An 18,000-nucleotide genomic window follows, 5' to 3' on the forward strand; every position below is an offset into this window, starting at 1 on the left:
TTTGTGCTCACTCCCCTCTTCTCAAACATCCAGCACCACCCCCTACGTATTCTTCTGAATTGAACTCTGAGTTCTTAATTCAGTAAATACATAGAAGCAATCAGTTAAGAACATCTGTGAGTTACATTTACTACATGTACCACCATACCTCCATCAACACGTGCTCTTTTCTCCACTTCTCACAACTGGACCTCCTATTAAGACCTACATGGGGCGCCTGGGTTGATCAGTCAGTCAGTTAAGCATCCAACTTGGCCTCAGGTTATAGTCTCATGGTTGATGGGTTTGAACCGTGCATTGGGCTCTGTGCTGACAGCTCAGAGCCTGGAGCCTGTTTCAGATTCTGTGTCTCCCTCTTTCTCGGCCCTTTCCCTGGTCACGTTCTCTGTCCCTCTCTCTCTCTCTCTCTCAAAAATAAATAAACATTAGAAAAAAAAAGATCAGGGCGCCTGGATGGCTTAGTCAGTTAAGCGTCCGACTTTCGCTTAGGTCATGATCTCGCGGTTTGTGGGTTCGAGCCCCACGTCGGGCTCTGTGCTGACTGCCAGCTCAGAGCCTGGAGCCTGTTTCAGTCTGTGACTCCCTCTCTCTCTGACCCTCCCCTGCTCACGCTGTCTCTCTCTCTCTCCTAGAAATAAATAAAACATTAAAAAAAAATTAAGAAAAAAAAAGACCTATACTACGGGGACGCCTGGGTAGCTCTGTCAGGTTAGGCATCCACCTCTTGATTTTGGATTAGGTCGTGACCTCACAGTTTTGTGAGTTCTAGCCTGGCTCTGTGCTGACAGCGTGGAATCTGCTTTGGGTTCTCTCTCTCTCTCTCTCTCTCTCTGTTCCTCCCCTTCTTGTGCTCTCTCTTTCTCTCAAAATAAATAAATAAGCTTAGTTTTTTAAAAAGACCTACATGATATTTGCACACTAAATCCCATTCTTTTTTTTCCAAGTAAGAGATTTTATTGTTGCAGTTGCTTTCCTCACTTCTCACATCAGCAGATTTTTCTTTCTGCATTACATCATGTTCCTCTGAATTCATACATAGCATCTCACCTAATGCAAGCAGACAAACAAGAGAAAGAAAAAACAGAACAAAATGCCTTCTATCCCACAATGCCTTCCAGGCCCTTTGTTGCTCCTCCGTACTCCCCTTTAGAGTAAAACTCTCAAGAGAACTGTCTTACTGTCTCTAATTCCTCTCCTGAACCTATTCCAATCAGGTGTTTATTATCTAAACTCTGTAGAACAGTCCAGGTCATCAGTGATTTCCACACCACCAAATTCAGTGGTCAATTCTATATCTTCATCTTACTTGACCCAAGAACTATACAAATGGTACAGTTGAAAACTCCGTCTTTCCTAAGATAAATTTCTTCTCTGTGTTCCTGCCTCACAGCCCTGCCTTTTTCTGTTTATTTTACTGAAAAACTAACTCACTTTCTTCCTAAATAAAGGAATACCTTAATGGCCTTTCTAGATATAGTTACTTCTTAGATAATATTATCCAAGACCATGGCTTTACTTTTATTTTTTCTAACAAAGCTGTTTAAATTTTTTTTTTAAATTTTAGAGAGCGAGAGAGAGTGAGAGTGTGCCCATGAGATGGGTAGAGAGGCAGAGAGAGAGAGAATCCTTTTTTTACATTTATTTATTTTGAGAGAGAGAGAGAGAGCGTGCGCACAAGCTGAGGAGAGGCAGAAACAGAGAGAGAGAGAGAGAGAGAGAGAGAGAGAGAGAATCCCAAACAGGCTCTGCACTGTCAGCCCAGAGCCTGACATGGGGCTTGAACCCAGGAACCGTGAGATCCTGACCTGAGCCAAAGTCAAGAGTTGGTCGCTTAACTGAGTAAGCCACCCAGGCACCCTTAGAAGCAACTGTTTTTTAAATTGAAATACTTGTACAGTCATATGCAGCTGTAAGAAATGCTAGAGAGAACTTTTGCATGCTTCCCAGTTTTCCCCAATGGTAATATTTGTAAAACCATAGTATAATATTACAATCAGAATATTGACATCAATACAAGTTTTATGCTTATTCATTATACATGTTTGCATGGGTATATACATATAAATTTGATTCTTCTTTTTTTAAATGTTTATTCATTTATTTTTGAGGGAGAGAGAAGGAGAAAAGGGAGAGGGAGGCTCTGACAGTGCAGAACCTGATACCGGGCTCAAACTCATGAACCATGAGATCATGACCTGAGTTGAAATCAAGAGTCAGACACTCAACCAACTGAGCCACCCAGGCACCCCACATATGAATTTGATTCTAACAATGTTATCACCTCTGTGTCTACCCCCATAGTCTAGATACAGAACACTTCCAACTCCACAGGGATCCCTCATGTTGCCCCTTAAGAACTACACCAACTTTCCCTCTATACCCTCATCTTTGTCCTCCATTCCTAAAATTACGTCATTTAAAAAATGTTATGTAAGTGGATCCATACAATATATAACCTTGAAGATTGGCTCTTTTTCCTCACACAGCCTAATTCATCCAAATTGTTGCATATTATCAATAGTTCCCTTCTTTTGCTGAGTAATATTCCATGGTATGATGATATGTATGTATTACAGTGTGTTTAACCATTCACATGTTTGAGGTCATCTGATGCTGATTCCAGTTTTGGGCTATTGTAAACAAAACTGCTGTAAGTACTTGTATGCAGGTTTTTGTCTATAAACATGTTTGGATTTCTCTGGGATAAATCCTCAGGAGCATAATTGTGGGGTCATACAGTAGCTGCATTCATGTTTAGAGATAATACCAAACCGGTTTTCAGAGTGGCTGTACCATTTTGCCTTTTATCTTAGCCATTCTTACAGTTACGCAGTGTGACAGAACTTAAAAAAAAAAAAAAACCTTATAACATAGTTTCCTAAGAAAACAAATCTACATTTCCATAACGAAGAGAGACAATTCCAATTGACTTGCTATTTTTCTGCTAAGTCACCTTGCCTTTGCATAACCAACATTCAAGTGACATTTATTTATTTATTTATTTACTTACTTACTTGCTTACTTTTAGGTAGGTTCTACAACCAGACCAATGTGGGGCTCAAACTCACCACCCCAAGATATAGAGTTGCATGCTCCACCTACTGAGCCAGCCAGGTACCCCTAAGTGACTTTTACTGAAGACACTTTTCTCTGAGCCAGATGGGCTGCAACTGGTGATCCAGACTCAGGAGGCACTGATATTTTGATGGGTGTGTTTTAATCAGATAATTACCATAAATATACAGAAATGAGAGCGGCTGTTTGTAACTATGAACTTCCTTGTTTGAAATCCTACCAAAGCTTTGTCTGATGACATTGTGATTATAAATTTCACAGAAATTTAAATCTGAAAAATTACTCTCAACTTCTGTCATCATACATCGGGACAGCTCTTAGCCACAGGGTAGGGAATAGGACAAAAAAAAAGTGGACAAATCCACTCTGATTATGGAAGGCCCATCTCCCTCTGTCAACACTTGTGTGAAACTGCATAGTTAACAGTTCTTCCTGGTTGAGGCGCAGTTACCCTCAAGCCAAGAAAGCAAACTTAATTTGAATCAGGATGGCTTAGATGTGTATTCTTCTTGTAGTCACTCTTTCTTTTCAGTGCCTTGTATCGATAATCTCTCTTAGATAAATTGGCATCCCTTTCTCCTCCTGTGAAGATAAAGCTGAGAGAAAAGTCAATCTTTGTCAAGTATCCACTTTAACGTCCACTTAACTAAGGAAAGAGCATTCATTTGATATTACTCTTACTCTCTATTATCCCAAGAACAGTGCTTAATAGACGGTAATGGGCTCAATACATATTTGTTGAATGAATTTTGAATGAACCACATAGTTAATATTTCAGTGTTTGCTAGTGAGATATTTAAGCAAAGGCTATATGTGTGGGCTTTGTGGCCAAAGACACATGGTCAAGGCTGGGTCTTTCCACTCATTAGTTTCATGATCTCTCTGGGATGCAGTTTTCTCATCTGTGAATACTGTTTACTCTACAGGGGTGCTGTGAAGATGAGAAGCAACAACACATTCAAATATTCATCACAGAGTCAGCATAGAGTCTGTATTCAACAACTGTGGCTCTCATTATTATTTACAATACATGACTGTTTGACTACTGGAATCTGAGCTCCCAAAAGGAGGGATCGATATAAATGGATGTAACTTTTCAAACATTTGTGATAAAAGCAATTCCTGTTCCATTTCTATCACACTGTCAAGTTCTTTCCTAGCCTTAAGCCGAAACATATCACTTTTACACTTAAAAAAATTTCTTCATTTTTGGATAACACTTCATCCATGCAGTAAGAAGAAGTGAAGGAAATGTGGATAAGCATAACGAAGGGGAGGAGGAGAGAGGAAAGAAGAGGCAACAGTTGGATATGAGAAAGCTCTGGAATTGCTGTAAGAAGACCTAGATGCAAATTCTGCCTCATCTACAGATAAGTGTAATTCTGGGTAAACCACTTAGTCCCTGGCCTTGTTTCCTTATTTGCAAAGTTAAGGAGGTGTCAGTGAAGGGGTTCATTAGATGATTTCAAGGTGCATTTCACTTTTATTACTCTATGTAAGGGGTCCACAAGCTTGCTTCTGTATATTTGTAAGGTAACAATGGCTTTTACACTTTTAAATGGTTTTTGAAAAAGATCGAGAAAATAGGTTGTGACATTTGAAAATTATCTAAAATTGAATAAAGTTTATTCAGACACGGTCATAATCATCTGTTTACATATTACCTATGGACAGTTTCATGCCAAGAGGGCAGAGTTGAGTAGTTGCCAGAGACCATATGGCCCACAAAATAAAGGAGATATTTAGTATTTAGCCCTTCTGAGAGAAAGTTTGCTTTTTCCTTTTCTATATGTGTAAGCATACCTGCTGATTTGGGGCTGGCCCATCTCTTTTACATGAGGTTTGCGCTCATCAGGTATTTTTCAAAATATTATTATATTGCACAATCCCACACACTGTTCAGTTTTCTAAGAGGAGACTGTTTTGCTCACCCTTGGAATCTTTAGTGCCTTACAGAGTGCTAGCACAGAGCAGGTGCTCAGTATTTGTTGTTGAATAAGCATTCTACGACCAGTGCCAAGCTAGTAATTTCAAAACGTCAAAAGGAAATTTTTGATCCAATACAAACTAAGTTGCCTAATTTTGGAATTTCGATTTGAAAAAACATATTTCTAAAAACTTTTTTGCTGACGAAAATTCTTCCTCCAAAAAAACCTTACTGAATTTTAGATATCCAGGGAACAGAGTATTTAAAAAAAATAATAGATTTTTTTTTCTAAAGAAAGCATGTTTTTAAAATACTGGTAAAATTGTAATGGCCTCAGCCTTTCACAGCGGTGCGCCACGTTTTAAAAATGACGATTACTGGAGTCCAAGGAATGGTTGTCGGAAACGTTCTGCGTAACTTAAGCAGAGCGGCGAAAAATACAAGCATGTGTGCTGAGCAAAATGATTGTGTAAGGAAAAATAAGTAAAATTTTGCATTCTGTGCAATGTGCCGAACGTGAACGTATTGCACGTTGTGTTGCAGATTTACTACAGCTGAGTCATTTCGGGACACAAGTGTGTTTCCAGGAAAAAACGAGAGGAAGGAACCAGGCTGAGGGGCTTGCCGGGTTCCCCCAGGCACTCCCAGTAGCAGATACCGGTATTGCGCGGCGGGCGACGGCGTGGTCAAAAAAGGCGCTGCGGCCCCTTTAAGAGGCACAGCACCTTCTCCAAGATACCATCTTGCACCAGGAGTTCACGTAAGCTCTCTACCTACCTTGCTATAGCCCTCCTCCTTAACTGGGTACGGCCGGCCGGCGGGGCGAGCGAGCTTTTTCATTGGCTCTGCGCGCACGGCCCTCTTATTTCTATTGGTTATTGCGCCCGCCACTTGGCGCTATCTCCCGCCCGCCTGAGCCGTCATGCTAGGTTGAGCGAGGGCTCTTGGGTTAGTTCCTGTTAGGCCCCGGCCGGGGGAGTAGATTGAAGTCTCCTAAGATGCCCGGTGGGCTGGGGCACTGGGGTCTGTGAAGAGAGCGTGAAGAGGCGGCGAGGGGAGACCCGTGGCAGGCCTGAACACGACCCGCGGCCGAGCCCGCCTTCCCTGCACCATGCTCATAGAGGATGTGGATGCCCTCAAGTCCTGGCTGGCCAAGTTACTGGAGCCGATGTGAGTGAGCCAGGCTGGGCCAGGGCCGGCGAACGTGGGCGTTGGGGGCCCGCGGGGGCGTGGGGGGAGGGGAGGCGGCGTGGGGAAGGGCGGAGCGGAGGGGCCGCGGTCGGTAGGTCCCGGCGACGTCTTCTCTGTAGTACTATCACCATTGTGGGGGGGGGGGGGGGGGGAGCCAGGGGCGTAGAGGCGGTGTGGCTGTGGGACCGGAGGGTGAGGGTGGGGGTGGGGGGGGCGGCGGCAAGGACAGCGAGGGCTTTTAAAATATAAATATTGGGGTTGTTGGAAGGGGTAGCAGGAATAGTGAGGGAATTTAAAATTTTACTCTTTGAGAACAGTGGTAGATCGCAAGGCTATCGAGGGATTTTTGAATGTGAAAATTAAGGGTGTAGCAGGATGTCGAGGGCTTTATTAACAACATTAGTACGAGACTAGAAGATCCAGAAGCAGAGTATCGAGGGCCTTTTATAAACATGAAGACGGAAAGGAATAGTAGGGACATTGAGGGCTGTATAGCGATTATTGATGAGCTGTAAGGGTTCAAGAATTTTGAAGGGTTTGAGAAACATGGGGTAGTCGGAAGGGTTATGTGAGCGTTCAAGTGTTTTTGGGAATTACTGGAAAGCTGTTAAATAGGATAACAAGGATATGAAGGGATTTTAAAATATTATCCGGGAGTTGTTAGTGCTAGGAGAACTGATAACTTTTAAATACCATTAAGAGTTGGAAAATACTGAGATTTTGAAGTCTGAGGGTTCAAAGGGCTACCTTGGTATTTAATATTATTGGAGGAGTAGTTGAAAGGGGATATACCTACAGTTTGTAGGAATTTTTAGGTACAGTCGTTGGAACAATAAAAGGGGTAGTAGAAACACTAAGAGTTTGGTAAATATTGTTGAAGGATTGTGAGGGCACCTGCACATACTGGGGTGTAGGATTATTGTTGAGGGGCTGAAGAATCAGAAGGGCTTGTTTTTAAAAAAATATTTTGGGTAGTATTAGTTATGGAAATTCTGAGACTCTTGAAAGAGATAACAAAGGTACCAGCTTTTTGTTTTGTTTTGTAACCATTTTAAGAGGTTAGGATTGTGGTGAGTTTATTTGGGATATTGGGGGATAGCTAGTTTCTGAAACATCCCACAGAGGGAAGAGGAGGAGTGCTGAAGGGAAGGATGGAGAGAGATGCTCTCTAACTCTCTTGGGAAAGAAAGTATGGAAAGAGAAGGGAAGGGATCATTTCCTGCCCCCTCCTCATTTCTTGTGCTTAGTTTATTCTCCGTTAGAGGTGAGGACTTGCTGGCTGAAAGGAAGGGGGTAGAGGAAGAGATGGGCAGCTGTATGATTCATTAGATTAGACCATTTTCGTGGAAACACTGAGTTTTTCCACTGAGATAGTTTGGGGAGGCCTGGAGGCGTGTGTGGTAAAGTTGGGGCTGTTGGGAGACAGCTACTTCACAGTTTATTTACTGGTCCTCCTGAGAAATCTTGTTAACTTTGTTGTTGTTTTGCTACTTTGATTTCTTGGATGTGAACACCTAAGAAGAGAGTCAGTCCTCTTTAGTCCCATGTGTCAGCCTTGTGAAGGTAGGATGGTTCAAGGAGGCAGCATTAGGGGAATGCTGGTGTCTGAAATGCTATTTACGTTCTGAGGGTGAGGAGTATGTGAGAGTACAGGTATGACTGAAAGTACACTAAGGGCTTCTGGGTTTTACATTAGTGATGGTCTCCTTGAAAGTTCTGTAGAAGAGTATGGGTGTCTTGAGTTGGCTACCTTTTTCTGTGGTAAAGTTTGGGAGCAGAGATGGAGAAGCATTGTGATGGAGGTGGAAAATAAGTGAAATAGATTAATGAAATTGACCATATGTGGAAAAGGCTGAAAAAAAGTCGTGTTTAAAAAATTGTTTACCTTCATGTTACTTAATATCAGAAAAAAACAACCGTGTGTGTGTGAGTGACAGTTTTGCAAATCACTCTGATTTTGTTTGTAGGTAGAGATTCTGCAAAAAGAATTATATGTATATGTCTTTGGTAGAAGGTAACTAGTTTCAATGTTATAGTTAATTGTCTTTTTTTTTCTTTTAATCATGCCTAAAATGTTTTATTCTGGACAGTGGGTTTTTTTTTTTTTTCTTAATGTGGAAATTTAGTTTGGGTACAAACTTAAACCTAATAGTGTTTTTTCTCTTCACTTTTTTGACTCTTAATACTGGTAAGTTTATAGGTATTCTATAATTTCTTTTAAAGTGATTATTTGGCTTTAATTTCCCCATTTGAGTTGCAGGTTCAACTGAAAACACAAAATGCTTTTTTAATTATAAAAAAATTATTACTTTTTTGGGGCTAAAAAAGAGCCAAAAATCACTACTGAGGCCTTCCTGGAAGTACAAATTAAAAAAATACTAATTTTTAACTCATAGAAGTATGGTTTTAGATGGAAGTGTTAATAAGAAATCGCAAATGCAAAAAGGAAAGAAGTAACAAATGCAGATATGTGTATTTTCATTAGTTGTCATGGGATATTATTTTTTTGTTTTTTTTAAACACCCTAAAATGTAATAAACGATAGGCTAAAATGGGTTGTATTTGTAAATTTGTAAATTTGCATATTACAGATTGAAGAAAATTTTCATGGCAGCGTGGCATCTTTTTACGACATAGTGTTTCAGAGCAGTTGTTAGGGTTTCAGATAATGGAGTTGAAGTGGATATGGTAGAGTCATACTGTCCATGCCCATGATCTATTGTGTTTCATTTAGCTTAATTTAAAGTTAACTAAATTTATAAAAGATTATAATTTTTAGGGTTTTTTAAGCATGTTGTGTGTGTCTCATGCATTGGGGTATTTCTAAACCAAGCCATTTTACATATAATTATTCCCTGTAGACAAATTAGAAATATCATATATTAGCACTGATCTGTTACCTTCCATTCCTTTTGTAGATGAGAGACCTATCTATTATTTTTACTAGACAAAAGACAAAAGGACAGTGTCCGGAAGAAATGATTTTCTTTTTTTTTTTTTTTAAAGTTTTACTTATTTCTAGGGGAGAGAGAGAGAGAGACAGCGTGAGCAGGGGAGGGTCAGAGAGAGAGGGAGTCACAGACTGAAACAGGCTCCAGGCTCTGAGCTAACAGCACAGAGCCCGACGCGGGGCCCGAACCCACGAACCGCGAGATCATGACCTAAGCGAAAGTCGGACGCTTAACCGACTAAGCCACCCAGGCGCCCCAAGAAATGACTTTCTTAACTGGCTGGGAAAACCTAGTACCATTTTTGTTGGCAATGCAGTCAAGGGAGAGAAACCATCTCAGTCAAGAAGTTTATATCTCTTTTCGTACTGCTGCATGAACAGACTGAATTCACAAGTCTTGTTCGAGGTCTTTTTTTTTCTTTCCAAGTTTATTTATTTATTTTGAGAGAGAGCACGATTCGGAGCTGGGGTTGGGGCGGGGGGAGAGAGAGAATCTCAAGCAGGCTCCTCCCTGTCAGCACAGAGCTGGATGCGGGGCTCAATATCAGAAACTGAGATCATGAACTGAGCTGAAGTCAGGAGTCGAACATTCAACTGATTGAGCCACCCAGGCACCCCTTGTCTAAGGTCTTTATCTTTCCTCACTTTCAAAATATCCTAGATGTCAGTCTTAGAGACCATGTAGGGATTATGTACGATTGGGAGACATCATGGTTTCTTTCTATTAGAAATAACTTCTCATTTTCAGTAGGTGAGCCCCTGAAGAGTAAAGTCTAAGTAAATCCAAGGGATAAGTTAAAAACTGAAGAAACCACAAGTTTAGAAAAAGTTTAGGCAGTAGAGCTTTGCTTGGGGTTCTCTCTTTCCCTCTCTCTCTTCCCTTCCCCTGCTTGCACTAGTTCTCTGTGTCTCAGAAATAAATAAACATTTAAAAAAATTCAAGCAAGCATTTTTCTTCTTATTTAAAAAATATTTTTGGGGTGCTGAATGTCTCAGTCAATTAAGGTTCCGACTTCGGCTCAGGTCATGATCTAGCAGTTTGTGTTTGTGTTCCGAGTCCTATGTTCAGAGCCTGGAGCCTGCTTCAGATTGTCTCTCCCTTTCTCTCTGTCTCTCCTCTGCTCACATTCTGTTTCTCTCTCAAAAATAAACAAACATAAAAAATTTTTAAAAATATGTTTATTTTGAGAGAGGTAGGGAGCGAGTGGGGGAGGGTCAGAGAGCAAGGGAAAGAGAAAATCCCAAGCAGCCTCCACGCTGCCAGCACAGAGCCCCACTTGGAGGTTGAACTCATGAACTCACATCAAGAGTCAACAGAGCCATCTGGGCACCCTCAGGCAAGCATTTTTTTTAATAACAAACACACATTTCTACCTGAAAACGTCTGCATTTATTTATTTTTATTTGAGAGAAAGAGTACAAGCCAGGGAGAGAGAACCTTCAGCAGGCTCTGTGCTCAGTAGGGAGCCAGATGGAGGGCTCCATCCCACAACGCTGAGATCAAGACCGGAGCCGAATTAAGAGTTGGACACTCAACTGACTGAGCCACCCAGGCAACCCCCACCTTGGTATATGTTTTAAAACGAGTGATGGGGTTTGTAATACTTTTTTGTACAGTTGCATGTATTTATTGTAGTAAAAAACACTATCAGGGCATCTCATTTCTAGTACTGTATCTATCTCTGATTTACTGTGTGACTTTGGAGAAATTCTTTAAAATTTTCTCTAAACAGTTAATCATATTAGCCATCTACCTGTCTTTCAAATATGGTGTCAATAATAATGTGTAGACTATAAAAAGTGCCTGTGTACCTTAGAATCATTAAGTATAAATGAAATTTCCTGGTTTTTGAAATGTGAAAACATGTTAAACTCTTCTTGCAAAAATATTTTACTTAATAATGTTAAGCATTACTGCCACTTACAAAATAATAGCCTAGTGCATGGCAGAGCTAGAGTATCACTGCGGGCCCTGTAGGTAGGATTGGTAATTGCTGGTGAAAGCCATGACTTTGACCTGTAGTTTCTGTGACTTCAGCCATAGCAACGTTTTTTTTTTTTTTTTTTTAAGTGCACTAGGAGATTGAATATGTTGTCATCTCTGAGTATGATGGAAAAGGTAGCAGTAAGCTTCACAGACAAATCACTGTATTGGTTCAGTGGTCATGGAGGGAGTATACTTTGAACTCTGTAGAGTTTTACATGCTGCCATAGATCTGCAATCCTTATCACATTAAGTTCCGATTAGTAAGGTCTGTGGCTGCTCAAATAGGAGGAAAATCATCACCTAGCAGCTATGAGACCTGGCCTCTTACATAAGTTAGGAGGGGGAAATGAGTATTTTGGAAGTATGTTCTTTAAAGATTGAGAAGTTCTGATAGTGTGCTTAGTGGCTTCAAAGAATTATTGTGCCTCTAAAGTGCTGTCGGACTTAAGGAGACCCTTATCTATTTCACAGAAAAGGACTTATTTTGACCAGAAGACTTCTTGGCAAGTTTTTTTCTTTTTTTTAAATTTTTTGTGTTTTTATTTATTTTTGAGAGAAAGAGACAGAACTTGAGCAGAGGAGAGAGGGTGACACAGAAACTGAAGCAGGCTCTAGGCTCCAAGCTGTCAGCATAGAACCTGATGCAGGGCTCTACTCATGGATCGTGAGTTCATGGTTGGACACTTAAATGACTAAGCCACTCAGGCACCCCTCACAAATTTTTTGAATGTTCATTTATTTTTGGTGGGGGGAGAGAGAGAAACAGAGCTTGAGTGGCTGAGGGACAGAGAGAGAGACACACACAGAATCCAAAGCAGGCTCCACACTCCAAGCTGTCAGCACAGAGCCCGATGCGGGGCTTGAACCCACAAACCATGAGATCATGACCTGAGTAAAAGCTGGATACTTAATCAGCTGAGCTACCCAGGCATCCCTTGGGAAGTTTTAGTTTTTTAAGTTTAAGGACATACTTGTTCTTATGTCCTTTGGTCTGCCTCCTAAATATGTCTGACTTCATTCTTCTTGGCCCAGTTGCTATAGGTTAGAAGCCAGAAGTTGCTTTTATAGCCCTGTGTTTCCTATCACTGTCTTGTCTCATACTCTGACAGTGTTATTACTTTGTTGTGAATCTTTATTTTAACCATTTGTTATTTTGTACTGTAATTATTTGTTTTCATTTTCATCTCTTGGCCACTAGACTGCAGGGCAAGATCTGTCTTGCTCAGAGTAATTCCATTACCAAGCAAGATGCTTGGTACTTAGTAAACATTCAGTAAATGTTTAAATGAATCAGTGTCCTTTTATGTATATTTACACGGTTGACAGTTTTTTTATATATATATTTTAATATTTATTTTTTTGAGAGAGAGACAGAGTTTGAGCAGGGGTGGGGCAGAGAGAGAGGGAGACACAGAACCTGAAGGCTCCAGGCTCTGAGCTGTCAGCACAGAGCCCAACACGGGGCCCGAACTCATGAACTATGAGATTGTGACCCAAGCCAAAGTTAAGATGTTCAACCGACTGAGCCACCCAGCCATCCCGATAGACAATTTTAAAAAGTACTATTTAAAAAAAATTTTAAATGTTTATTTGTTGTTTTTTGAGAGAGAGAGAGAGACAGACAGAGTATGATCAGGGGAGGGGCAGAGAGAGAGGCAGACACAGAATCCAAAGCAGGCTCCAGGCTCTGAGCTGTCAGCACAGAGCCCTATGCGGGTCTAGAAGTCAGGGACTACAAGATCATGACCTGAGCTAATGTCAGATGCTTAACTGATTGAGCCACCCAGGTGCTCCAGTACTATTTTTTAATTTTCTTTTAATGTTTATTTATTTTTGAGAAACTTAGCACAAGTGAGGGAGGGGCAAGGGGAGAGGGAGACCCAGAATCCAAAGCAGGCTTCAGGCTCTGATCTCTCGGCACAGAGCCCAACGCTCAGGCTTGGACTCATAAGCCATGAGGTCATGACCTGAGGTGAAGTCCAGTGCTTAACCAACTGAGCCACCTAGGTGCCCCATATTTTTTTAATAGTCTAATTTTTAGGGTTTACTTAGCTGGTGACTATTGCTCTGTAAGATGTAGTCCAAATATTAAAACGATGTTTGCAACTGACAGATGTGTATATATTTTTTCCTCCAAAATAAATCTAGGGGTATTTTCTTCCATTGATGAAAGCCTCTAATTAATTAAGGGAAGATGAAAGCTTTCGTTTGAGAAGTTCCATTCTTTCTTTCTCTTTTTTTTAAAACTTTTTTTTTTTAATGTTTTATTTCTGAGAGAGAGAGAGACATTGTGAGCAGGGGAGGATCAAGGAGAGAGGGAGACGCAGAATCTGAAGCAGGCTCCAGGCTCTGAGCTAGCTCTCAGCACAGAGCCTGACGCGGGGCTCGATCCCACAAACCGTGAGATAATGACCTGAGCTGAAGTTGGACGCTTAACCAACTGAGCCACCCACGTGCCCCATTTCTATCTCTTTAATATTTGTTAACAGGTTTTTAGAACTTAATGTTATTCACTTTAACTCTTTTAATAAAGTCAAATCAGATTATATTTCTCTTTCTGTTCTTTTCTTTTCAAAAGAAGGGTGGGAAGAGGGAGAGAGAGAGAATCCTAAGCCGACTCCTTGCCCAGCCAGAAACCCGAGGCAGCCACGATCTCATGACTAAGAGATCACGACCTGAGCTGAAGTCAAGAGTTGGATGCTTAACCAACTCAGCCACCCGGGTGTTGTTCCTGTTTTTTAAAAGATTTGGTTTTATTTTTTTAATTTTTAAATATTTATTTTGCGAGAGAGAGAAGAGCATGTGAGGGCTGAGGGTAAGGGGGAGGGAGAGGTAATCCCAAGCAGGCTCTATGACCAGTGCAGAGGCCCACCTGGGTTCGATCTCAGGACTGCACCTTGAGATTATGACCTGAGCCAGAATCAAGAGTTGGGACACTCAGCTGATGGAGCCACCCAGGCGCCCCTAAGATAAAAAGTAATCTCTACACCCAACACGGGGTTGAATTTAAAACCCTGAGATCGAGAGTTGCATGCTCCAGCTGAGTCAGCCAGGTGCCCCCTGTACTTGTTTTTCCAGTGTTGTTTTATCAAAGGAATAATCTGAACACAGATCTCAGGATCAGACATTTTGGTGTTTTATTTAGTTTATTTTTTCTTAACAAAGTAAAATTAAAAGCATTATTATATTACAGAAAATGCAGAAAGAAAAAACAAAATTACTTGCGTATATTAATTTCTAGTTTCTCATGTGTGTTTGAACTTCGTGTAGCTATAATCAGAATCAAATGTAAAATTAAAAATTTTTTTATGATGTTTACTTATTGCGGCACCTCGTTAAGCTTTGGTTAAGCTTCTAACTTTAGCTCAGGTCATGATCTTACAGTTTATGGGTTTGAACCCTATGTCGGTCTCTGTGCTGACAACTTAGAGCTTGAAGCCTGCTTCTGTCTCCCTTACTCTCTGCCTTCCCACACGTGTGCTTTCCTCATCAAAAATAAAAATAAGGGGTGCCTGGGTGGCTCGGTTGGTTAAGCGTCCGACTTCAGCTCAGGTCATGATCTCACAGTTTGTGGGTTCAAGCCCTCCATCAGGTTCTGTGCTGACAGCTAGCTCAGAGCCTGAAGCTTGTTTCAGACTCTGTGTCTCCCCCTCTCTCTGACCCTCCCCTGCTCATGCTGTCTGTCTCTCTCTTTCTCATAAATAAATAAAAAAAATTAAAAAATTTATAAAAATAAAATAAAAATAAACATTAATGTTATTTCTTTTTGAGAGAGAGCGAGCAAGCAGGGGAAGGGCAGAGAGAGAGTGAGACGAAATCTCAAGAACTCTTTGACCTCAGCCGAAACCAAGAGTTGGATGCTTAACCAACTGAGCCACCACCCAGGTGCCCTCAGATGTAAAATTTCTTATCTTGATTTCTCTATTTGACCTTACATCAGAAATGTTTTTCTCATTTGTGTATTTTTATAACCATCACTTTAGATGCCTTATGTTTCATAAACATTTAACAATAAGAGTGGGTAGACACCTGGGAGGCTCAGTCCGTTAAAAGTCTGACTTTGGCTCAGGTCATGATCTCACGGTTCTTGATTTTGAGCCCCTCATCCGGTTTTCTGCTGTTAGCAGAGAGGCTGTTTTGGATCCTCTGTACCCCTCTTTCTGTCCCTCCCTTGCTCTCGCAAGCGCGCGCACACTCTCTCTCTGTCTCAAAAACAAACATTTAAAAAAAAAACGGTAAGAATGAATGTCTTGATTTTACTTTTTCTGTTAAAAAATAATGCTGTTTTTATATCATGTATATATTTAATTGTATATGTATTTAGCACTAATGAGGTATAGTGTTCTCTATGTTTGGCTTTATTTCCTGAGGCTAATTTCCCGTAACTACAACTACTATTTAGAGAATATGAACATTTTTAATGGCTGTTGATACACATTAAGATCAGGTTTTCTTCCCCTGTGGCTCAGTAACATATTCATTGTCTCACTTCTGAAACAGATACCACAATAAGGTAGAACTTAGAATTGGGCCCTTATTCAGCAGCATGTAGATTTTTCTGAAAGTGGGAGAGGTCTAAATAGTGTTCGTTTTTTCCTAAAAAAAGAAAAAAGAAAACAAAGAATTCTAACTTTTAAGTAGTGTTTTTTGGCTAGGGCCCAAGGCAAGGAAAGATCTTTATTCTTTGGTCTTGGGATTGGGTATATGTCTGAAATCTGTAAAGCTGATGTGCCACCAGAGCAGATGTGTCATAAACCTGTAGTGCAGATTTCATTCAGGAGGAAAGGACATATTTGAGGATTTTACAGATTTCTTTTAGGACAGTATTTCTATTAACTTCCCCTGATGAAAATTCATTACAGTTGATTTTTAAAAATAAAATAGAAGATAACTGAAACGTGTTCTTAGTACATTATTATGCAGGATGTGAATTTTAAGGAGTCCTATTTCTAATTTCCATTAAACCTAAGGAAGTTTCTTTTGTTCTTTATTCTAACTGTAAGATAACTATTGGTTGAGACTTCAAATATGTTAATTTGTCATACAGATTTACAGTAGGAAAGTGTATTTGCTGTAAAATAGATTTTACTCTGTGGAATTGCAGCTGAGTTTTAGTTCCACAGGTGTGCTTTCTGCCTGATCCTAAGTGGATTGCCCAATTTGTCTTTACATATTTAGAAATTTAGGTATCTATAAAATGAATAATAATTCATTGTACTGTTAAGGCCTTTTAATGACTATAGTAGGATAGTAATTCAGATGGGTATCATTATGTTTTCTAATCTTTGTTATAATAGAAGCCCCTTTCTGTCTGGGAATGTGTGTGCTTAATACAGCCATGGAACCAAAATTTTAAAATCTTTTTTATTCTCAAACACACTTGTCCCTATAGCTAAGCAGAAATAAGTTTCCATATGCCTTGGTTACAAACAGCTAAAAGATTTAAAATACTCCGGAGTAAGAGAAGTAAGAAGTGGTCCTGCATTTGTCTCATAAATTACCAAGAGTCTTAGTCATTCCTGATTTTGTGACATGCTTTTAGAAGTTTTGTTGCTGCCATAGCTACTACAGTATTGTAATTGTCAGCTTTTAGAGATTATATAGTAAGGAGCGATGAAAGAATATATAAGAACAGTCATAAAGGTACAGAAAATTACAGCATAAAAACTCTTCTGTGTATTTAAGTTTCACCATTCACTTGGTGTGACTTTATTATTTCAGACTGGTAATTTCCTTCATAGTAGTTGATGGGTACATATTAGGAACTGTTCAATTTAAATGGTCCCATTCCTTTGGCTGGAAACATGCTTTTAAATTGGGTACAGAATTCTATCAGTTATTAACAAACAGTTCTTTACTCATATTGCACAGATACTCTCTTAGTGTCTAGTTTTTTCCTGCTCTTTTGCCTTCTTGTAACTACTCATCTTGAGGTTTTTTTTTTTTTTTTAATGTTTTTTATTTATTTCTGAGAGAGAGAGACCTCCTGAGCAGGGGAGGGACAGAGAGAGAGGGAGACACAGAATCTGAAGCAGGTTCCAGGCTCTGACCTCGCTGTGAGAGGTCAGATTGTGAGATCATGACTTGAGCTGAAGTCGGACGCTTCAGCTGAACCACCCAGGTGCCCCTCATCTTGAGTTTTAACACCGTCCTATCAAAATGTATTTCAGTGGAAGTAAACTACTCTGCATTTGTTTTTTCAGAGTCTGAATACTGCGTACATGTATAAGATATCTGGGATTGGGGAACCTGGGTGGCTCAGTCAGTTAAGCGTCCAACTCTTGATTTTGGCTCAGGTCATGATCTCACAGTTTGTGAGTTGGAGCCCCCAGGGGAGCTTGGCACTGACCATGCAGAGCCTGCTTGGGATTGATTCTCTCTCTCTCTCCCTCTGTTTCTACCCCTCCCCCTATCACGCCTCTCTCCCAAATAAGTAAACTTTTAAAAAGAAATATGTGTTTGGGGCATCTGGGTGGCTCAGTTGATTAGGTGTCCAACTTCAGTTCAGGTCATGATCTCGCAGTTCATGAGTTCAAGCCCTGCATCTGGCTTTGTGCTGACAGCCCAGAGCAAGCCTGTTTTGGATTGTCTCCCTCGCTCTCTGCCCCTCCCCCGCTCATGCTCGCTTGGTCTCTCTCAAAAATACTTAAAAAGTTTTTAAAAAAAAAAAAGAAATACGCATTTCTTTTTTTTTTTTTAATGTTTTTATTTATTTCTAGGAGAGAGAGAGAGACAGTGTGAGCAGGGGAGGGTCAGAGAGAGGGAGTCACAGACTGAAACAGGCTCCAGGCTCTGAGCTGACAGCACAGAGCCCGATGCGGGGCTCGAACCCACGAACCGCGAGATCATGACCTAAGCGAAAGTCGGACC

The 18,000-nt window shown here is 40.5% G+C and overlaps 1 protein-coding gene across 4 annotated transcripts in view; it reads left to right on the plus strand.

Annotated features, from left to right (window-relative positions):
• The first annotated feature begins 5,924 nt into the window (after positions 1–5,924).
• The window catches only part of RBM27 (RNA binding motif protein 27), a 77,363-nt gene continuing 65,287 nt past the window's right edge, over positions 5,925–18,000 (plus strand). For all 4 annotated transcript variants that reach the window (XM_039256698.1, XM_039256700.1, XM_039256699.1 and 1 more), the window contains exon 1: positions 5,925–6,172. In XM_039256698.1, coding sequence (XP_039112629.1) covers positions 6,114–6,172 — 59 coding nt within the window. In that variant the 5' untranslated portion in view covers positions 5,925–6,113. The remainder of the gene's footprint in view (positions 6,173–18,000) is intronic.

The sequence above is a fragment of the Hyaena hyaena genome, unplaced genomic scaffold (genome assembly GCF_003009895.1).
Source record: "Hyaena hyaena isolate Hyena2069 unplaced genomic scaffold, ASM300989v1 scaffold_585, whole genome shotgun sequence".
NCBI classification, from domain to species: domain Eukaryota; kingdom Metazoa; phylum Chordata; class Mammalia; order Carnivora; family Hyaenidae; genus Hyaena; species Hyaena hyaena.